Consider the following 22,349-nt stretch of genomic DNA (forward strand, 5'->3'; position numbering starts at 1 on the left):
TAGAAGCCAGGGCCCAGCAACTAAGCAACATGTGGTCAGAAAAAGCCTAAGCAGCACTACAGCGTCTGTAATGAACTTGATTTATTGTTAGAGTTGGAGGTGGCTCCGTTACAGCAGCTGGGAACTGTAGCAGGGACGTGGTGGGGGGAGAGCAGAGCACAGCAGCACGAGAGGGTGGGAGCTAGGAAGAACACAGGCGGTCTCGTTTTGGTTTCCACACAGTCATTTGGCAGAGAAGCTGAGCCCTGAAGAGCGTCTGGATTTCTCAGTCCCGCAGTAGTCTGGCAGGGCTGCTTATTGGCTTGCTTGGGGTGAGGTCTTCTCCTGGGGTGGTATTTTCGGCCTGTTTTCATCTCACTCAGTAGGAGTTAAGACCTAGCTCAGCTTCCTCTCCCTCTTTCCGTCCTCCCTCTCATTTTCCCCAAGTCCTCTGGCACGGCCTCCACCTCCCCGATCCTCTGTCCAAGAGTTTGGGGCTGGAAAAGCAGCCAGCGTTCCCATTTCAGCTGCAGGATGGCATAGTGGAATGTTGGGGGAGTCACACATTGCTGGGGTGTCAAATGTTAGAATGTCAGGCAGTGGCTTTTTAACCCATTACACACCAGGCCACAGCAGGTGACCACATGCAGATAAGCCAAGCAGGTATGAGAAGGGATCAGGAGAGTTGGAATGGGTGGGTGAAGACTTCATAAGGTCAGGGAGCTTGGAAGAAGTCTGGGCTGGGGCTGGGCTCTCCTTGATCCTTTGTGCTGCCCAGTAGGCCTGGTCTGGGCACAGCTCTGGGATGTGAATGGTATGAAGCAGGGGCCAGGAGGATAAGCTCCTTTCTTCTCTCACCAATCTGTTGGTCAAAAGAGCTTCAAGTTTTGGATTGAAACATTCAGATACGGAGGGAAGCAGTGGGACAGTGTAGCAGCAGTGTACCCCCAGACCCCTGCTGGGACCCAGACTCTGGTGGGGAAGGGAATGGGAGATGGAGGAAAGGATGCAGCTCTGGCAACCTCACTGACAGTATCCTGCCCCCAGGTCACATAAATTACTACTGGAAATCCTTCCTTGGGATGCTAAATACATAGATTAAGATAAAAAGGTCCTTGGGGTTGGGGATATGATCTCCCTCCATGAGGGAGGAGGTTGCTCTCTGAGATCCATCCTCACTCCCCACCCAACACCAGCATTAGGCAGTGCTAAGAGAGGGTGTCACTCCAGGGTTCTCAGGCATCAGATGACCTTGTATCCTAATTTTGCACCCTCCCCCTGTCCTAATCCTGTTACCTTTGGTTTTGAGACTCCTTTCAGGCATGGATGAAGGGGAGGGACAACCCCTCCCGTTTAGCCCAGCCTAAGTTCCCATGAGACATCCTGTCCCCCTCGCCCCCCTCAACTCCCATGTCCCTCAACCCCAAAGGACTCAGCAGTAGACATTCTCTAAGGGGGTTGTGGGAGCAGATCCTTGGGGAAGGGAGAGTGGTTCTTTCAGAACTCAATCTTGCAGGCTGGGAAGGACTCATCCTGCATGACCACGGTGCTGCTGCTCGCCAGGACCAGAACGTTCAGTTGTTGCTGCTGCTCATGAGTCTGCTGGTACCACTCACGAGTCGCCTCCGTGTCGTGAGTAGGGATCAGAGTTACCTAGGTGGGAGACAAGACATGCCTGAGGTGAGGATGTGAAGTCGGGGGATGGGGCACCTGATGGTCCAGGATGTAGTCCCACTCCCGTAGAAAGAGCTCAGTCCTTTTATTTTATTACGTTTTATTTATTTTTTTGGCCACGCTGGGCGACATGCAGGATGTCAGTTCCCCGACCAGGGTTCGAACCTGCGCCCCCTGCAGTGGAAGCGCAGAGTCTTAACCCCTGGACCGCCAGGGAAGTGCCCCTCAGTCCTTTTATAAATAGAGACTGTGTTCCATCGCTGCCTCTGAGTAAAGTTTGACCAGACTACCTCCTTGGTGCTTCTTGCCACTCACCTGAAGATTCTCCCCCCACTGGGCCTTGCCCTCCAGCAGGGCGTCCAGCACAGCCCGGCTCGGCTCGCCATTGGCAGGGTCATTCCCACTGACCACATAGTAGGATGCACGCACTCGTCGGAAGAAGTCAAGGTCAGCAGTCTTGCCACTGCAATGATTCGGGATATAGGCAAGATCCACATATACAGGGGGGCCAGAGCCGCCCTTGGAACCCAAGGCCGCTGTAGAGACAACACAGGACTCATTGTAGAGGGAAAGTAGAACTCTTTTGGCAACCGTCTTCTTCCCTCCCACCCTCCCTCTCTTCCACTGGAGCCCTTGACCAGCCACACCCAGCCCCAAACCACAATCTCTCCCACTTTCCAATGTTATACTTACTTGGTCCCGCCTTGAGTCCATTGACTAGGCCTTTGGACATGGGGCTGTGCCCATCCTTTTCCTCTGCTGGGGTGACCTGGCTTGGAGTGCTGCGTGGTCGGGGTGGCACCCGGGATGCTCGATCTGCAGTCCCTTTACCAGGGGTGGGTGAGCGTTTTCCCCGAAGATCCAGACGCTGGGCAGGAGACGCTGGCTTGGCCCTGCCTGGGGCCCTGCGGCCGACTCTCCCCTGTGTCTTCTCCTTCTCCCGTAGCCTCTCTACCCTTCCAGACTCTGAGCTGAGCCCCTCGGGGTCAGCCATGCACACGTCAGGGCGGGGAGGGGATGGGCGAGGGTCTGGCTGGGGGATAGGGGGTGGGTCATGGCCAGGCCTGGGATGGTGAGTCCCACTAAACCCACCAGCTTTGTCCACAGGCAGGAAGTCCCCATCTTCATCTGAGTCGAGGGCTGCCTCAGCTGTGATGGATGGACACTCCTCAGTTTCTGGTGGAACGTCAGAATCTGACTGCGAGGAGCCCGAGTCGCTGACTGACGTCGGGGGTGTCTCATCTGCCACAGGGCAGGGGCCCCCTGTGGCCCCTGCAGCCCCCACCCGACGCCGCCCCCCTCTCCCTACCAGCCGAGCTTCCTCAGTTAAGAGGGCACTGTCATCCATAGATTGAGGCAGAGGTGGGTTCAGGAAGGATGGAGAGAGCTCCCCACGATGGGGCCGGGGCTCAGCAGCACATCCCTGGGGCCCAGCCTCCATCTCAGGGGAGACACTTCTAGGTTGGTCTCCAGAGGCCCCTCCAGGGCACAGTGGCTGCTCAGGGTAGAGCAGCGTGTCAGGCCTGGAGCTCCTCTCGGCTCCCTCAGGCCAGGCCCCACGTTCCCAGGCCGGGCAGCCCTCAGCCTTTCCTTTCTCAGCCTCAGCTGGGGCAGGGCCTGGGGGCTTGGGGCTGGTTTCAGTTGGGCCATTGGTGGCACAATCCCTGGAGGGGTCCTGCAAGGGGCTTGGCCTCTTGGTGGCTGCCCCTGAGCACTCCAGGCGGCAGGGCAGGGTACCCTCATCCATGTCTCCATGCAGGCTTGGAGCCAGAGGTGGGGCCAAGTCCAGTGAAGCTGGAGGTGCTGGGCTCAGAGGAGTGAGGTCCCAGAGGCCGTGGGCAGCTGGTTCCACTCCTGGGACCAGCTCTACAGACCCTTGTTCTGCAGCCTCCAGGCCGGGAGGGAAGCGCTCAGCCACACTCGAAATCACAGGTGTGGTGGCCTCAGAAGAGGAGCCTTCAGATAGGGCTGGTGAGGCAGGTCGCGGCAGACTGGAGAGAGGGGCCCCAGGAGAGCTGGGTGATGGGAGCTGGGGCAGTGAAGAGTCCAGGCTGGGGGCCTTGGTTACTTCTAGGTACTCATCATGCCGGGCTCTGGGGGGGGGCCCTGGAGCCAGAGCCAAAGCTCGGTCACCAGAGAAGGCAAGGGACCCACAGGGTGCCGAGCGGGGTTCCGCTGGAGAGGGCAGCTGTGGAGGAGCTGGCTGCAATGAGGAGAAGCCAAAGGCTGATGCAGGGAAGTCCAGGATGGGTCGGGTAGGACCCAGGTGTGAGTCCGAGGAAGGGCTGGTATGTGCCTCACTTTCAGGCCACAGGGTGGAGGGGCCTGCAGGCATGGGTTGCGGGGGACTTGGGGACTGGGCCTCTTTCTCAGGCTGCTCCCGAGCCCCCTTCTCCAGCTCCAAGTCACTCGTGCTGTCATCCCAGTGACCACGGCCTGGTTCCTTGGGGGATGGGGTTCTCCTATCTGGGCTACGGCTCAGGATGTTACCATTAAGTGGGGGGCTTGGGCCTTTGCTCTGGGGGATAGGAGCACGGGGGGGTATTGCAGGTGGGATGAGGCTGGGATCCACGCTTGGCCCTGGCTCAGGCTCCTGCTTGGGGGGTACGGTGGGTCCCGCCAGAGCTGCATAGCTGAAGGTTGGAGTGTCGAATTGGAGGCGATGGGGTGAGACAGGAGACGAAAGCTCCTTCTCTGCAGATGTGCTTCGGCCAGCAGCCTCCTCCTTGGTGGAGATGTGTGGGGGCCAGTCCCCAGCTGCTCCAAGTGGAGGCTCTCTAGTGGGGCATGCAGGGCCCAGCCCAGTAAGCATCATCTGCTCATAGATGTCTGCGTACTGGAAGCTTCGCTCATCGGGATAGGGTGTGGGCTCTCTCTGCTCTGGCTCGGCCTGCTCGGGCTCCTTAGAGGCATGGCTCTCGCTGGCCTCTGGGACCTTTGACCTGCGGGGGCTGCTGTCAGGAACCCCAACCCCACCTTCTTCTTCCCTTTCCCCTTCAGCCTTGCGGTAGTCCTTCCCTAGGGGGGAGTACGGCCCGCCTTCCAACTCAGCTGCCCCATCCTGCACTGCAGCCACCACACTGTCATACTCGGCTGTGTCCCAAGAGAAGGGCGCAGGAGTGAGTGGCTGTGGGGCAGGTGTTGGGGGAGCTGGAGCTGGGGAGAGAGGTGCAGGGGGCAGGGGTCTGTCCTTGGGTACCCATGGTGGGATGTCAGCCAGCCATGAGGGGGTGGTGGGCTCATTCCTCATGGGTGGCATGGGCTTAGGATCTGGGATAGGGCTCTCTTGTTCTGTGGCCGGTGGAACCCTCTGTCCAACCATCTCAGGCGGGGAGGCCGGAGGAGAGATGATCTCAAAAGGGGAGCGAGTCAGCTTGTCCTCTTCCTCTGGTGGCAGCCCAACTGGTGACTCAGCAAGCCAGCGCTCCACCTCCAGCTCCTTCTGTGGTGAGGGCTCCTGGAAGCCCTTAAAGTCTGAGGCCCAGGGACTCTTGGGTGTATGCTCCAAGGGGGCCACTTCCTGCTCATCATCCGGCCCCTCATCGAGGAAAGTGCTCTCCCGCTCTTCTGTGAACCGTGGCCGGGCCCCCTGGCCACCCAGCTCATGAGGGAACCAGACCTTCCGCTCACAGCTCAGCTCCCTCCAGTATGTGTCCTGTTCCAGGACCACATCCTCTCTGCCCCTCCAGTACCTGTCCTCCTGCTCAGGAGATGTGTCCTCCCATGTCCGGGCAGGCTCCTTCTGTTCTCCAACTGGCTCTCCTCTGGCTGGAGATGTTTCTTGCCACTCCTGGACCACGTCCTGCTCCTTCCAGTACTTCTCATCCTGCTCCCGGGCCTTGTCCTCCTGCACTGGGCTCTCTTCCAGCCCCAGAGCTTTGGTCTTCTCCAGCAGAGCTTCTTCCTTCTGTCCCACAGCCTCGACTTTTTCTGGAGATTTTTCCTCTAGGATCTTCTCCTTTAGTGTCATGGTTTTATCCTCCTGCACAGGACTCTCCTGCTCCTGAGTTTTGTCCTTCTCTTCCAGAATCTTGTCTTTTTGTTCAACAGCCTTAATGTTTTGTTCCAGAGCTTCACCCTTCTGTTCTAGGGCCAAGTATTTTTGTTCTAAAGCCTGGTCCTTCTTTTCTAAGGCCTTGTCCTTCTGTTCCGGGACCTTGTCCTGCTCAGGGGCTTCATCTTTCTGTTCTAAGGCCTTGCCCTTCAGTTCAGGAACCTTGTCCTCTGGAACCTTGTCTTTATGTTCAGAGTCTCTGACTTTTTGTTCTAAGATTTCATCTTTCTCTCCTGGGACCTTGTCCTCCTGTTCCAAGGTCTTGTCTTTTGGTTCTAAGTCTCTGTCTTTAGGTTCTAAGTCTTTGTCTTTTCCTTCCAGGGCCTTGTCCTTTTGTTCCAGGGCTGTGTCCCTATGTTCTGAGTCTCTTCCTTTTTGTTCCAAAGCCTTATCCTGCTGTTCCACAGCCTTGTCCTTTTCTTTCAGAACCTCATCTTTCCGATAGATGGCTGTGCCCTTCTGCTCCAGACTTTTGTCCTTCTGCTGTAGGACTTCATCCTTTGGCTCAGGTCCCTTCTCCTTCTTCTCTGGGGGTCTGTCTTTCAACTCTGGAACTTTACCTCCCCACTCCATGGCAATATCCTCCATGGCAGGGCTTGGCAAGGACTCAGGACTCTTGGTGAGGGAGCTATCAGGTGTCAGAATGTGTTCACCAGGGCTTGTGATCATTCCAGGTGAGTGCTTCCCATCTCCCAACAGTGCAGAGTGAGAGAAGGAGCTGGCAGGTAATTTTCCGTCAGGGCTCTCATCTGTGACGTCTGCCTGTGCAGCATATCCACTGGTCCCATCTGTGGGAGGTGACAGTGTGGTTGCACGGGCTTCTGGAATAGACACAGGGGCTAGGCGGTGAGAGGTGTCCTCAGTCTGCATCAGAGGCCCTTTTTCTTCCTTTCCAAGGGTTAGTTCCCCAAACTGGAGGGTGCCAAGGCTTTCTGGAGACAGCTGCTTAGAAGAGATATCCAGAGAGGTCTCCTTGCTGGGACTCTCTTCTGAGAGAGAAAGCGACCGGGTGTCTTCTGGAGATACCTGTGGCCAAAGGTCTTTGTGTAGGTGCTGCTCTGTCAGGACACAGGGAGACCTAGGGATGGCTTCTTGGTTGGCAATGTCTGGGGAGACCACGCTGAGGACAGAGAGGGACTCCACCTCTTCAGGGGAGAGGCCTCGGTCAGGAAACTGGAGCACCTCATCTTTCTGAGGTTCACCAGGTTCTTGGTGTGATGTTCTCAAATCTCTGGGAAGGGCTTCTGTTTCCAGAATCGGCCCTGTGGGCTCTCCCGCCTCCACGGTCTCAAAGACTATTGCTTTGTCCTGTTCTGGCAGCAGTTGGACGGTACAGCCTGCATGTCCTCCAACAATGCTGATGGGTGCTTCCTGGGCCTGGGGGCTCCTGGGAGGAGGCAGCTTTCCCTCCTCCTCTGGTGTGCCCTCTTCAGGCCCTGGCTTGACTGTCCCTTCTGCAGCATCTTCCTTGCCCACACCTGGTGTACGCTTAGTATCTCCCCAGGAGTCTGCTTCCTGAAAGTCTTGGGGCTCAGACTTTTCTTCCACTGGGGACTGATGAAAGGGCGTGTGGGTGGCACTGGGTGGGCCAGATGGTGGGGGAGAGGCCATCTTCACTGTGCTGTCATCTGGGCTGAGGCAGCGCTCCTCCGCTTCTCCAACGGCTGGTTCCCCTGGATGTAGGGTGTGCCCAGGGGCAGCAAACATCAGGGGTTCATACTGACCATGAAGTTTCTCGGACATCTGTACATTTGCGGTCTCCTCCTCTTCCTCTTCCTCTTCCTCTTCCACGGCTTTCTCTCCAGACAAGCCTCTCCGTACAATCTCTCCTCTCTTCTCTGACTCCCCAGTCACGGAGAACTCCTCACAGGGTGGTGATTTGAAACCTTTGTCTTCTTCCAGTGAGGAGGTGGGTGAGATGGTACCAGCTGATGGCACGTAGTCCAGGCCCTGAGTGGCTTCCGTGTGGGAGGAGGGGATGCTTGTAACCGTGTCAAGCAGCAGGGAGCTCTTGCCTGTCTCCTCTGTCTGGGGAGCTGTGAGTGAAGCCACAGACTGGTCCTCAGCCACGGATGTGGCAAAGGAAGAAAGCTTGTCACACTCAGTGATTGAGGTGGCCGAGGACACATGCTCCTCTTCAGCCAGAGGGGCGGCCACCATGTTTGGGGGGTAGGTGAGTTCCGACTCTGGCGCTCCATAGCCTTTGCTGGGGGTGGTGGGAACAGCATTGTCTGCAGGCTGGCTAGCCTCAAAGGGGCCAGGACCTTCAGGCCCAGGGAGGTCATAGGTACCTGTAGGAAATCTAGGTGGAGCTGCGCGCTCCTCCGGCTCATCGTGTATCTCCTCATCTGAGATAGTCTGCTCGGTCTCGGAGTAGCCAGGGATTGTCTCGTCCTGGATGTAAGAGACGTGCTCAGTGGCTCCTGCAGGGGTGGCCAGGCTACTTAGGAATGACGAGGTCTCCTTCTCAGGGGCCTTGCCTTGGAGTCCTAGTTCCTGGCCCCCGAGAGCCTCCCTGCCCCTTGGCGTTACCTTCAAGGCTTCTTGCATATGTTTTTGGTAAAAACCCTCAGCCTTTGTCTCTTCTTCTTCCTCCTCGTCTGAAGGGTGCAGCTCCTCCATTTCCTCTAACTCGGCCTTCTCTATCACGTCCTCCTTTACCTCAGGTTCACTTTCCTCTCTGGCTTCTGTTCTGTCGGGGAGCCCCTCTGATTCTTTTGCCTTCTTTTCCTCCCAGGGGGCTCGCTCTCTCTCTGTTTCAGCCCCAGAGTCTGGGCCTCTGTCCTTGCTGTCTTGTTCCTCAGGGATGTCTGGGACAGCCTCTTTCTCCTTTATCACAGGCTCTTCTGGTTCCAGCCCTGTGACAGAGGGTGGTGCCCCCGGGGCCACTGTGCTTGGGAGTCCCTCCTCTGCAGTGTCTGGGGGGAGTGGTTTCTCTCCTAGTCCTGTGTCCCTTTGTTCAGCCAGCAACCCCGTCTCCTCACGCTTCAACTCCTCGAAGTCCTGTGTGAGATCCTCTGGTGAAGACAGGGCCAGCTCCCTTGTTGGGAATGGTGCAGCCCCCTTTTGGGCTGGGGGTGTCCGGGGCTCAGAGCACAGCTCCTTCTCCCCACGGGCAGCCCGGCTCTTCTCCATCTTGACTCTGCCGGGGGCCTTGGCTTTGTAGAGGGTCTTACGTACCTCAGGGGTAAAGGGCTTCAGGTCTGGCTTGGAAATCTTTTTGACCTCAGGTTTGGTATCTTTCTTCTTCTCCTCCTTCTTGGCATCCTTCTTTTCTTCCTTCCTTCCTTCATCCTTCTTGAGGTCCTTCCTCTCTTTCTTGATCTCTTTCTTCTCTTTGTCTTTTTTCTCTTCCAGCTTTGATATCTTTTCTTTCAGGTGCTTCTTCCCCACCTTGTCTTTGATCAGCTTTCGCTTCTCTGCCTTCAGTGCCTCACTCGACTCTGTCCTCACCTTCTCAGGCTTGGCAGGCTTCTCTGGGGGCTTCTCAGATGACTCCTTTACCTTCTTCTCTGTCTTGGCTAACTCCTTGGCCAGTTCTGAGCGGGCCTCCTTGGCTCCCTCTTCGGCCACCTCCTCCCGTTTGGCCAGCTTGCCCACGGCTGTCTTGGTTGTGGCCTTGAGGCTCTCCTTGCTATCAGCCCGCTGTTTGATTTTGCTGGGTTTGAGGTTGGCAGGCACAGCCCCAGTGGCCAGCTCCTTCTGCGTGGCCACGGGGTAGCGCAGGAAGTCCAGGTGTCGAAGCTTTTCCAGGCCCTCCAAGATCTTGTTCTGGGGAGCATTCCCTGGAAAAAGCACGCGCACAATCTTCTCAGTGGGGTTGGCTGGTAGCCAGACCACCAGAGCAGTGATGGAGGTCAGGTAGGGCACCGAGATCTCAGCCTCCTTCCCATTAGCCAGCACAATGCCTGTCTTAGCTTTACTGTTGCCTGCCCACTTTTGCATGAGGAACTGCATCTCCTTGCTATCCTTGACAGGGTTGAGGACGTACATGTCCAGGCGGCCCACACCCATCTTGTGGAAGAGGGTCAGCGGCTCGATGGTGTTGCTGACCACACGGTAGAGGGGCTCGGCCTGGATGCCTAGGCGGTTTAAGTGCTGCAGAGTGAGGCAGGCCTCCTCAATGCTGCGCTTGGCCTTCCGCGAGGCATCAGGCAGCCGCAGCTTATCGGGCACGTTGAAGAAGACGACTCCAAGCTCGGGGGAGATGAGGTTCTTCACCCAGTCACTGTAGCTGCTAGAGCCCTGGGACTGCTCCTCCTCCAGTTCTGCCACTTTGCGCTGCAGGAGTCCATTGATGCCTGGCAGGTTGTCTGCCCCGATGTGTGTGAGCAGCACGGAGTCAATGCGGTCCAGGTGCCGCACCAGCTTCCAGAAGCAGGACTTGCGATCAGAGCCACCATCCACCAGGATGTTGAAACCATTCACGGCAAAGAGGGCAGAGTCCCCGCGGCCGCCAGGGAAGATGTAGCAGCATGGCTTGGAGAGCTTGAGGAAGCCCCCTGAGGTGGGGGGCTCCAGCAGGTCAAAGGGGGATGGCACATCCACGGTCTCGGAGACGTACTCGGAGAACTCAGCCACGCCATCCATGGTGGGCAGCATGGGCTCAGGGTTTAGCCGGAGGTGCAGGGTCTCTTGGGAACTGGATAGTCCCAGGTGGCTCCAATCACCTTCCCCTAAGCAGGACACAGTGAGGAAAGCCTGGATCCCAGGGTCTCTATTGCTGAGCAATTGGGCAATCTAGATGAAGGGGAGATAGAAGGCTGATCAGGTCATTGGGGTTATCGGAACCCAACTCAGACTCAATCTGCTAATCTCCATCTCTCTCTGAGGTGATCTTCTACCATTCTGCCAGCATCCCTGGTGGTCAAGGAATGTGGGATTTTCCCTTCCTTGGATCCCTCCCCACAGCTCTAGTCCTACCCCATGTTCTGTTCCTCCTAGACACTCAGACATAGAACTTACCTCTGGGTTGTGAAGGACCTGGGCAAAGTTTTGATAGGCGTAGGTGCCACTCTGTAGGATGAGGTCTCCCCCAGGCTCTAAACTTTGCCCACTCAAGATCAGTAGTTTGTGAGCTGATGGGCTGCTAAGGAGGTGGTGAACCTAGAGTGGAAGGAGAGGACTGGTCACAGAGAGAGGAAGCCCAGGGAAGGGCACAGAATGTTCCTGGTCCCCCTCAGTTCTGCAAGGACACGCTCCCCACTGGTAGCCCCACAGCACCTCCAGGATGGGGCTGGGATTGTGAGGCAGCTTAGATGGCAGAGAGAGGATGGCTCAAAGCCAAGTCTGGGAATTCCTGGCCTTACAGCAGTAGCACTGGCAAGGGTGGGTTACGGCACTTTCGGCAGGCCCTCGTGGCAAAGCACAGGCCCTGGCCTTACCTCGGAGCTGATGCTGTCGGCACTGGGGTTTACCAGGACGATGGTCTCTAGGATCTCACTCTGGTGGCAGAGGGTCCTCTGGCCTGAGGGAGAGATGCAGGAATTTGTACTGAAGGAAGTGGGTATAGACTAAAATGGAGAGGCATTGTGTAGGGCAGGAGAGGAAAGAATGCGCTGTCAGAAAATGGGGCTTAGGGGAAAGAGAAGCCTGCTTATCCTGAGATCCTGCCGCTCTGGCTACTGCTGAGTAAGGTCTAGGGACTGGCTCCTGCAGCCCTTCCCTTTCAGGGTTTCCTCCTCCCCTCTCCCACAATGGCTGTCTTCTCCCTCCCTTCATCTGCCACCCCCTCTGCCTGGAACTCCCGCCTCAGACTGCCCTAGAGACAAGAACCTTTTGTCCCTGTCTGTCCCTCTCAAGCACTGCTGTCTTCTCCCTCCCTTCATCTGCCACCCCCTCTGCCTGGAACTCCCGCCTCAGACTGCCCTGGAGACAAGAACCTTTTGTCCCTGTCTGTCCCTCTCAAGCACTAAGCCCCGGCTGCAGCCTGGGGACGGGGCTGGGGGGGGGCGGCTCAGCTGAAGGGAGGGCCTCTCGGAGGATGATCCTCACTCAGCTCTGTCCTCACTAGCTTGCCTCTGCCCTGGGCTTTCTTGCCAGAGCGCCTGGAAATAAGGAGATGGGCGCTTCTGTGCAGTGAGTACAGACTCCTCATCCTCCTTTCAAACCCCCATCCAAGGCCAGAAGTCCCATTCCAAAAGACTCAGAGAAGTCTACGCTATCTAAACCCTTGGGGGTTGGTTACAATGCAGAGGAGAAATAGGACCTCTTGTTCTGTGCTCTGGTTCCTCAGAGGCCGAGCCTGCACTCACAAACATGGACACAATCATACTGTTTCCACCACCAAAGGTTTCACAGCTCCCCCTCCCACCTCACCTTCATGTCCCTAGGCTCCAGAAAGACCTGGTTCACTACTCCCCACAACCCATCCCTTTCAAACAGTTTCTCCTGTCATCCTTGCACCTCTCCTGTGGGCCTTCTGTCATGGAGAGGGGAGTCTGGGATTCACAAACAAGAAACAGATAAGGCAGGAGAGGTTCAGAGTATTCCCCAGGCTATGGAGGAACATAATACACCATCAAATCCCCTCTCTACTTCCCTTATCCAGGCTCACATGAAACACCAAGCAATGCAGCAAAGAAAAAAAGTGCCAGGTGAGACAGGAGATCCTGAAGAAGGATGCTGCCATCCCGTTCCTGCCCTTACCAACTGCAGCACACAGTGGAGTTACCTTACAAACACGGAGTTGAACAGATGGTCTGGGGAGTGGGCTGTCTGGAGGATATTGGTGGGAGGACACATAACCTGTCCCCCAGACCCTCTTCTGTGACCCAGCGCTCTCTCCTCTTTCTGGGGCTCAGACAAGAGGACCCTGGGGCCAGGGCCTTTGTTAAGTGGAAGAGCGATGGTGCCAGGATCGGGCAGATCTGGCAGCACTGGGCTGCAGTTGCAGCTGCGGGGGAAATGAACTAGGGATGGTGTCAGAAGACCAAGCCCCGCACAGGGTAGGTGGGGCCCATGAGGAGTTCAAGCATTCTCTTCTATTAACTTGGGAGTTGATGGACACTTTGAGGTCAGTTCAGAGGATGAGAAGCACCTCAGAGACACGCACGGGCAGGGCTTGGGCAGGTGAGCGATGAGGGATACACCATGGTTTGGGGAGCGGCCGGCCCTAGGCTAGCTCTAAGCAGTTTAACTTAGAAGGGCAGTTCCTCTCCCCCCACACCCACCCGCCACACACACCACGAACACACAAGGTCACACATTTGAGCTAGGAGGGCCAGAAAGAGAAAGACCTGGGGTACGGATGGATTTGCTTTCTATCTACTACCCTCCTTCCCCAGTCTACCATCCTCTGCAGTCCCCTAGACTGGCTTATAACCACTAGCCTTCTCTGATCCCAGTACTTGCCTTGGCGCAAGACCCTACCCCTCACCCATGTGCTCTCCGGTTGTGACTGGCTGGCGACTAGATGGTTTACCCCTTGTGCTCCTCCTTTTCAGGCCTGGGGAAAAGCCCTGTTTCTCTCTTCTACGCACCTCCCCGCCCCCCTCCCCCCCGACCCCGGCAATCCCACTGAAGGCAATTGACTTGTTTTCCCTCCTTCTTCGGAGAGGACACCTGGTGAGGCAGGGGCCCGTCCCTTTGCCAGAGATGGGGCTGGGGGTGGGCTGCGGGTGCTGAGGCTGAGCGGGCGGGAGGGCAGGTGTCTCCGCAGGGAGGCGGCCGGGGAGGGGGGGGCCCCCGGGCAGCTGCAGTCTGCCGCAGTGTGTGAGCGAGTGTGAGTGTGCGCGCTGAGCTCAGGCTCCAGCTCCGCCCCCACCCCCCCACCCCCACCAGCATGACAAGTCATTTTCTTGGCTGCCTCTACACGGGGGGCGGGGAGGGGAGACGCAGAGAGGGAGAAGGAACTGGCTTCTCTGTTCAGAGCCCCCATCTTGGGAAGGGAAGCAGAGATGAGGTGGGGGGGGCCCGTGACTGGGAACCTGTGGGGTTGACAGGACGGGGAATGCGGGGCAGCTGCTGGGGAGGGAATGCTCTCAATCTCCGGAGCAGCCTCTCCATCCCCGGAGGGAGCCAGAAAGGGGGGCTCGCGGCCCAAGTTTCAAGCTCGTCGCAGGGAATGGGTGTGGGGAGCACGCTGCAAATAGGTTGGTCTGTGAGGAGGCGCATGCCACGTCTTAATGACCCTTTCCTTCCTTCTTTTCCATAGTGTCCCCACCTTCCCATACTTGGCAAAAACTCGCAGTCCCGTTCACCCCCCCAGCATAGGAGCAGCTGAGCAATCTAGCCGCTGACGCCCAGAGACCCTCCCATCAGGTGCTTTCCCATAACATCCGCCTTTTCCTCAGATTCTTCTGCCCCCACCAAAGACAGAGCCCCCAAACGCCACCAGAGCCCCAGGCCTCGGGGCAGAGCCAGTGACACCACCCTCTGCGGCTGCCCCTAGGCGGCTGGCTCCCAGCTCAGCTCAGCCCAGCTCAGCCCGCGAGGTGGCCTGTCACGGTCCCGGCCCCGTTGGCCTCCGCCTGGTTCTGGGTCCAGGCTGGCCCCACAGCCAGTTCATCTCCTCTCTCTGTTCCCCCACCCTGCCCACCCCCGCTGGGCTAGTTCCAGACACACCAGATTAGGTATCAACTCCCTTCCCATTACCCGCATCCCACCTCCCTATCACAGCATCCCCCGTGCCCCACGCCAAGCCCTTTGGTTCAGTTCGGTTCTTACCCTGGGGTGTGGGAGAGAGACCCTCATCGAGGCTGTGGCTCCGGCCTCAGCCGGCAGCTTCGGGGAAGAGTCTGCGGCACTAGGGGTGGGAGTGGGGCGGGGAGGGGGGGGGGGGCGCTTGATGGTGAGGGCGGCGCCAGGGCGGGGAAGAGGGGCCGGTCCATGACGAGGCACTGGAGACTTAACTGTTTCTTTGCCTTCACAATATCAGTGATCTGGTGCTTCTGCCTGGCTGGGAGCTGAGGAGTTGTCCAGCAGCTCAGAGCCAGGGTGGTCTCCAATGGCCCACAGGGCCCTTCTCCCCCAACCCCGCTTAGTTAAGAAATATTCTTTTAGCAACAGCCAAAAGACCAAAGCCCTGTGCTACACACTGGGGGGACGTAGGAGGTATGGGCTGCTTGGGCCCTCCCCCTTCTCTCCAGAACCATCTGCTGCCTCTCCCCTCAGACTCAAGGAGTGACCTTCAATCCCTGGAGGAGCAGGAGACAAAGAGGCTGGGGGCCTGAAAGCATGGGGTAGGAGTGAGGGGGGACTACTTGAGAAGGCTGGGGACGACTGAAGGGAGGGAGTTGCGCTGAGCTCTGCTGGCTTCTGAGCCACAGCTGTAGAAATGGGGTGGGAGTGCAGAAATAAGTCTCATTTTAGGTTGGAGGGTAGTTTGAAATTCTGGAGTGGACACATGGTCCTTAGTCCATCTCTAGCCCATCGGGGGTGGGGCACAGGGGCCCTAAGACCGCATACAATTCTGTGCTGATGCAGCACAGCACAGCAACCACACAGGCACTGATACTTGGGATTCTTGGTCATTGGGTATGAAGAGGTATTTTCTGAAGATTCAGGGCACTTTCTGCCTTTCAGTGAAATAGTTAAAGGGATGAAGGAAGATCACCAGGGCCCCAGGCGTACAAGATTTTCTTACTCTAGGCCAATTATTAAATGTCACAGAAAGTACTCTTTGGACTGAAAAGATCTTGTAATGACTTTGTAGGGTGTTGGGTCCCTGTTCTCCTTGTCTCTGCACTTTGCTATGTCTCTTTGATGTCGCCATTTTATAGGATCTTAATCCTTCTAATATTGGCCCTGTTTCCCTTAGTCTCTACCCCTGTCTCAGATTTGGTGACACGTGCTCTAGGACTCAAAGAGAGGACCTGGAGAGCTCCAGCACTTAGTTCCAGCAGGGCAATGCTCATGTTCCCACATAGTCCTTCCCTGCCCTCTTCCCTTCCGTCATCCCTCCCCAGTCCTGGCCGATTCCTATTGCCTTCCTCACAATGACATCCAGCCACTCTTAGCCCAGCACCAGCCCCACCCTTGCCCCTGGCTGCCAAGAGCAGCTTTTGAAGGTCTGAGAAGCCAAAATAGTCTATGCTCTTAGCATCCCCATCCCCCCTAAACTGCCACCAGAGGAGAGGAGGAGCTGAGTCACCAGTGCAAGTGGGGGGGAGGGGGACTCCAGAGGGGGAAGAATCCTTGCTGAGATCCGGGGATGCAAAGCAGCAACATGGCAACAGCCCCACTTGGATAGAGGAGGCCAGCTACAGAGATATACAACACAAACCAGGCTGAGTTCCCAACGTCACAAAGGGGAAACACCTCCTTTCTGCAACTTCATAGTTCTTATTTCCTCCCACCTCAAACCTTCCATCTCCTCCCTGCTTTCTGGAGCTTTCTGGAGTGTGCAAAGAGGGAAACTTGAGTAGACATGTAGCTTGAGAACAAAATAACATTTCTCAGCCCAACGCAGAGCCCACCCTTATTCTCAGCTGTTACCCCCAAGGGCCACACCCTGGGCAAGGTTCCAACTCACAGTGGAGTTTTCCTTCAGCCCTCACCCTCTGAACAGCCACCCACCACAACCACACCTCCACCCGCTGTGTTCCTTGGCTCTGCTGCAATGAAATGGTGAGACGCCAAAGATGAGAGGGAGGCCTGAGCTCAGACACAAAGTGAGACCGCAAGTCCTGGATTTGAGACCCCTCTCTACCATTTTACTAATCATGCTTTTCAACAAGCCACTTAAGCCCTCTGAAAGCTTGCTTCCTGAATTATAAAATGAGTGTAATATTAGTACCATCCTCCAATAATGCTATGAGGAGTGAATGACATAAAAGATGAAAAAGTCCTTCATTCCTAGAATCCTAAACCTGCAATGCACAAATACCACTGGAAGTCTGTCTCCCTTTTGTGGAAGATTTATGAGAGGTCACCTAGGTGATCAGGGAAATCCTAAACCAGAATCTCAACTCTAGAGTAACTTAGCTCCCAGGTAAACCCAGGTGCCTGGGAGGTGCCTGCAGGAAGGGACTTAAAATACTCTTCATGTCCCTCCTTTCCCATTTCTGACAGCAATACAAAACCCAGTTCTAGGGGCCAATGAGCTGTTGTATTCATTCAGAATAGTCTTCATGTTTGCAGAAGTAAAGGAACTAACATTTCCTGAGTGAGTGCATCAGTAGTGACGCAGAGTCAGACAGAAGTCTTCCAAACTGGTCCTTCAGCCTGTGTTTTTTTAGTCCTAGAATATCCATCATGAATTATAAATTATGAAGCCCTCTTCCTTTCTTATATGTGCCCAATAGTAGAAGTAGTATTACAGTGTTATTTAAGCTCAGTTTCCCACTGTTCTAATCGTTTCTGGGTTTGTTTTAAAATGCTTCGAAGCTCCAGATTTTTTTGCAGGAGTTAGAAAGGAAGGCTCCAAGTCACCACTGGAGACAAAAGTGGTGCAAATTCACCTCAGAAAGCCTTTACCACATTTGACCACTAGAAGGAGCTGGGCCACTGATGCTCCATCAAAGGGTCTCCTTGTGTGTGTAGGGGGGTAGTGGCAGGAATGATTACACTCTCCCTATCATAGCAAGATAAATTTTTGTCTTCCTTTTCAACATTTTGGCCCAGGGCTTGAGGAGAGGTGAGAGGGATGGTGGCCCAGCCTATGGGGTGGGCAGAAAGGATTAAATCATAAGGTACTAGCATATTCCATCGAGCCCATCCCAGCAGCCTGGTTCCCTCTGCCTCCCCACTAATGGAGGCTGAAGGGAGGGGAAGTGTCTGCAGCTGCTCTGGGCTGTTGTTTGCAGGGACAGCTGAAAGAGGAGCCAGCAGGGGTGGGGGCTGTGGCTGTCTTGGGCCTTGTGGGGTTTTCCAGGAAATTCTCCACTATTCTCCAGGGACATACACAGGCCACCATGAAAATGTCCAAACCTAAAAAAACTCAAAAGTAAGCCCTGATCTTGGGTATAATGGCCCTAAGCCCCTTGAGGACACCATGGTAAAACTCTTTGCTTGAAAAGATCTAGTAAGTGCTTGTATATCAGTGCTTGTTTCTGAGAGGTCCCTGAGAGTAACTATGCATCTCCCTGTAAGTGTTTTCCCAAGCATCCCCAAATCTTAATCTGAAGAATGGCTAGGTGTTTTGGTTTAAGTTCTGTTCATTCTTACATCATTCCAGAAGGCATCCTACTCTTACATCCGTGTTCAAAAGGACAAGGTTGGAGAATTCAATGTGAATTATTAACATCAGCAGACACTCCCCAAACTTCAGTTCAGTCATTAATTTCATGCTGCCGTCCCTTTATCCAGCCTTGCACCAAAGCTCCTAGGATTAATAAAGTGGTAAAACTGTTGATTTTCAAATTATTAGAGCTAATGGAGGAAGCCATGAAATGAGTAATACTAAACAGAAGGCAGTCTCAAAACAGTGACTGGTTACCTTCATAGGAAGCCAGTCACATCAAGAAGATGCCAGCCTCACAGTTTAAAAATGCTGCACATATTCCTAAGATAATGGAGCATTAGTCATATTAACCATGTCTTCTCTCTCCAGGAGCAGCAGAGGAGTAGGTGATCAGGGAAATGACCAACCATGTGGCAGTTAGCAGGAGGAGCAGGAAAAGAAGGGAAGTGACTATCTATTATGCTAGATAATTGAGAATTATCTGTATAAGATATGAATTCAGTCATTTGATGGCAGTGACTGTTGAGTTGGGTGGATTTATATGCCGTAAAGACACTGGTGTATGAATTGGTTTGTCAACATTTACCAATAACATGAGCAGATGCCCAGCACTTTTATAATGGGGTGTAGGGCTTTCTGCAGTCTCCCCACAGATATTGTCGTGGAAAAATAACTCCTAAAATATTATTTTCACAAATTCCTGACCATTTCTCCTGCATAGCAGAATGGGAAGCTGCATCCTGTGAACTTTGATCTCAGTGCCAAACCTCAAAGTATGACTAGTTCTTGCAGCAGTAAATCCAGGAAACCCTGCTTCCACTCTGGATTTCATGGTGCTCATCAGCCTTTGGTACAAGGTTTCTGCTCTGCTCTGGACATCTCTTGACTGAGCCAAAGGAGGAGCCAGAAACCCTGAAAGCTGGAGGATAGGCTGTGCAGCCTGAGGGAAAGTGCTAAGCAAGGATCTGGGAAGGTGAGTGGGAGGTTCAAGGGTCTCTGCAAAGGGAAGCAAGGAGGCCAGGGCATACAGAAAGGGGAGCAAACAAAAAAAAAAGGGATTTTTACTTGGGAGATGACTGATCACTCAAGAGGTACCACATTCCCTTACTGCACGTCAGTGGCTGTCCATAAACCACCCTCTTCTCAAGTAGAAATTACGTTCTCCAGGCTTCTTCCACCATCATACCATCTGTCTACGAAGTGTACTGGGTATGTGGGGATAGCTAAGGAGCTTTACAACTTTCCCCTCAGGAGTCCCTCCCTCCTCCCTGACCCAAACTTCCCACAAGGCCAGTTCTGCCAGGGAGAGTGGACTTCTGCTCTTCTGTGACCAGCCCTCACCCAAAGGACTGAGACAAATGACACTGGTCCTAACCTTTGACCTCTGAGGAGAAGTGAGCTAGGTGCCGGGTAATGAAGAGTCTCAATTGTTGGTTCAAGTCAATGGATGATAAATCAATGTTCCAGGAGAGAATCCCTGTGAGAGAAAAAGAAACAAAGAGGGACCTAGATAAGGTCAGAAGGATTGGACTTGTGGGAGCATTTCCAAGCTCACAGAAGGGGTAAGGAGAGGGAGGGGATAAGGACTGCTGCCATGATCAGCCTCACTGATGTCTTTAAGAAATGTGGCTAGTGCCTATGTCTAGCTCCCATCCTGTGCCTTTCTTGGGCTTTGCTGGGCCAGAGGGAGAAGTGCAGAGTTTAGGCTAAATTTGGTCATTAACGAGTTTGTATGTAGGAATTTTCTTGCGCAGTTGCCCAATTGTGATAGAAGTGACACCCATTCCCAGATTCTAGGGCCCATTCCCAGATACTAGGGACTGCCTTCCCCATACAGGTAAGTAGGATTCTACACTCTCCTTCTGTGGCCCCCTCCTTGCCTCCACTCCCCCGCGGCATGCTTCCACCCGCAGGTGGCTCTGCAGCACTGCGCCACAGGCAGTGAAGGACTGAGGAGCTTGTAGCCACGAAGGTCACTCTCTCAGGTTGGCCGCTGGCACTGGGATATTTGAGATTTGTCTGCAGCATTCAAAACGCACCCTGTTCCTGTTCAGACACCCTAAAGAAGAAACTAAGGTAGGGACATGGACTCTCCATGGGATGGTGACGACTTTCAGGACCTCTGGCCCAAGACACTGCGGGAGAGAGGGGTGTAACCAGAGGGCCCCCCACCCAGGCACTGCCCAGCTCCCCCCTCCCCCACGCTCCCCCCTGCCTCAGGGAGATTGCGAACGCCATGGGGTGTGCGGGAAGGATGGAGATGTGAGATGTTGGCAGCTTGGGAGGATATGAACGCGTGACACAGAAGATGCAGGTGACAGGGGCTGATGATTCAGATTAACGGGGTGCACAGATCTCAGGAAGTGCACGCTAGGGATGGAGGATGCACATGGCAGAGAAGCACGGGATGTTGGATGTCCTGAGCGCAGCCAGGACAGCAAGCTCACCTTGCTCAAGGTGGGCCCTAACGGCCCTCAGCTGATTCTCTGTACCAATATCGCCGATCACGATGAGCAAAGAGTGTTTCCGCAGGTCCCAGCGTGCCGCCGCCACCGCGGCTCCGGCCTCGCACAGCGGCTCCGCGGGGTTCTGAGCCGGCAGAGAGCCGGGGCTTCGGAGCCTTAGCCCGGGACTTGTCTCCATGGCAACGTCGAAAGGCCGCCAGGGCCCAGCCTCGGTCTCCATGGAAACTCCGTTGGAGTGCTAGGCCAGCAGCAGCCGCTGCAGGGAGAGTGCGCGCGGTTCTTAAAGGCCGGCGGCAGGAGCCGCTCATTGGCTGCTGCTTGTCAGGGGGTGGACCAGTGGCGCCGCAGGGGCCGGGCTGGGGACGCGTGCTCCAGCTCTGCGGTTTCGCTGTGCCTGGGGGGCGGGGGCGTGGCTGTCCCCCTTCGCCCCCATTCCAGAGGGAGCTCCCACTCCGACTTGAGTAGGGATGGGGGCTCTGAGGGCAGGGTGGAGGGGCGAGTCTATTGCCTCGGAGCCAGAAGCTTCTAGTTAGGATATTTCCCGAATAAGTGCTGTCTGGCAATTCCGCAGCCTCGCCCGAACTGAGGGGAGCCATCTTGTCCCTCTCTGCCTCTGAGTTTGTTTGGGTGCATCGTTCTTTGTCGGTGTGTCTGTATTATCATTGTCTGGAGTTTTTTTTTTTTTTTTTCCTTCTGTTACTGCCTGCCAGGGTCCTACATTGCATCCTCGGTGTTTCTGTCCTCATTGCCTCAGGCCCTGGGTGTGCTCTGGAAGGCTGTGCAGTATTGGAGGGACAGAATGACCTTCCGGCCCTGAGTCCCTGGTGAGTTGTTTTTCCGAAGATAGTGGTTGGCTTATCGCCATCTCTGCTGAGTGCAATGAGCTCAGACTGCAGCAAGGGGGGTTTGAGTAAAACCCAGGAAAGACCTACCCAACTGCAAGTAATGTGACACAGTGAGTTGGGTAACCTTGGGAGACAATGGTATTACTTCCCCCAGGGAATTCTCAAAATAGAAGCGGCAGTGTTTGAACCAGTGAAGAGGTTGGCCCTTCCAAAATTAAAAACAAAGCAAAACAAAAGGAAAAACCAGGGGATGTGAAAGAGGACTGAGGAGGCTGGCACTGTTTTATGACTGACTGGAACATCCTTGTAAAAATGGTGTGGTGCTGTAAGTCTGCCCTCCCCCTTTCCTCAGTGTGTGTCCACCACCTACTCTGCACTCCAGTGTCTTCTTTTACACAGGATACTGAATCATTCTGTATGTGTATGTATCAGACAAAGCCTGTCTTTCACCCTAGGGCTCCAGCAGCACTTTTTGGGGTCCCATTTGCCTTATACTTTCCGGATGTACAGGGAAGAAAGGAGCACAGCACCTGATTCAGCAAGGCTGCATGTGAACCACTGGAGGCCTCCTCTGGAGGCCCTGAGGAGGATTGGACAGTGTCTGCATTTTGAGTACCTCACAGCAGTCCTGGTTCCTATCATGGAACATGTATTTAGCAAAATATCCAATCCATTCTGCAATTTGGATATGGCCCTACCTGAAATGAACATAATATGTCAATTACATCTCAGTTTTTTAAAATGGACAGGGCCCTGAAAATCCTTTTTGTAGCAGAGAGGGAGAAATAGTACTGGCAGAACATAAGACGGTGGGGATGCCTCACCCTATATGATGCATGAGACAATGCTCTGCTACACCTCCACCCCACCATTTGCAGATCTGAATCTGGCAAATAGCACAGAGAGATGTGCAGGCCTCCTCTTCTGCAATCAGAAAAGAGTGCCACGTGGAGACAGAGCCAGAATAGGTTGTAGGGAGAGGAAGGGGATAGTTACCATAGCAACTGTAGAGATGAAGCCTTTAACTAGCACAGGACCTCAGTATAATGGTCAGCAGCAGTTAACCATAGGCTCTGCTTTCATCAAGTCTGACAAACAGGTTAGACAATAGATATGAATGGTATAGGGAAGGACCACACACTGATCAGAGGGTAGGGGCAGAAATTCAGGCCTGTGATCTCAGACCCTGCTAGAATTGGCTTTTTTAA

At 54.8% G+C, this 22,349-nt stretch overlaps 2 protein-coding genes across 3 annotated transcripts in view; one reads left to right on the plus strand and one right to left on the minus strand.

Moving 5' to 3' along the window:
- The window catches only part of PPIP5K1 (diphosphoinositol pentakisphosphate kinase 1), a 61,416-nt gene extending 49,141 nt beyond the window's left edge, over positions 1-12,275 (plus strand). The window contains exon 33 of the transcript XR_003681810.1: positions 12,258-12,275. The gene's annotated coding sequence lies outside the window, so the exon portion shown is untranslated. The remainder of the gene's footprint in view (positions 1-12,257) is intronic.
- On the minus strand, positions 67-20,516 carry MAP1A (microtubule associated protein 1A). Of its 2 annotated transcripts, XM_055088276.1 has the most exons (7): positions 20,279-20,516; positions 19,207-19,308; positions 11,092-11,174; positions 10,673-10,813; positions 2,347-10,447; positions 1,969-2,189; positions 67-1,632 (listed from the first exon to the last, which is right to left on the minus strand). In XM_055088276.1, the coding sequence occupies exons 1-7, from the start codon at positions 20,514-20,516 to the stop codon at positions 1,477-1,479; spliced, it is 9,042 nt and encodes a 3,013-aa protein (XP_054944251.1). In that variant the 3' UTR covers positions 67-1,476. The 2 variants fall into 2 exon arrangements, with proteins under 2 accessions (XP_054944251.1, XP_007114265.2); XM_007114203.3 differs by lacking the exons at positions 19,207-19,308; positions 20,279-20,516 and adding an exon at positions 14,375-14,384.
- Positions 20,517-22,349: the final 1,833 nt, after the last annotated feature.

The sequence above is a fragment of the Physeter macrocephalus genome, chromosome 11 (genome assembly GCF_002837175.3).
Source record: "Physeter macrocephalus isolate SW-GA chromosome 11, ASM283717v5, whole genome shotgun sequence".
In the NCBI taxonomy this organism is placed as follows: domain Eukaryota; kingdom Metazoa; phylum Chordata; class Mammalia; order Artiodactyla; family Physeteridae; genus Physeter; species Physeter macrocephalus.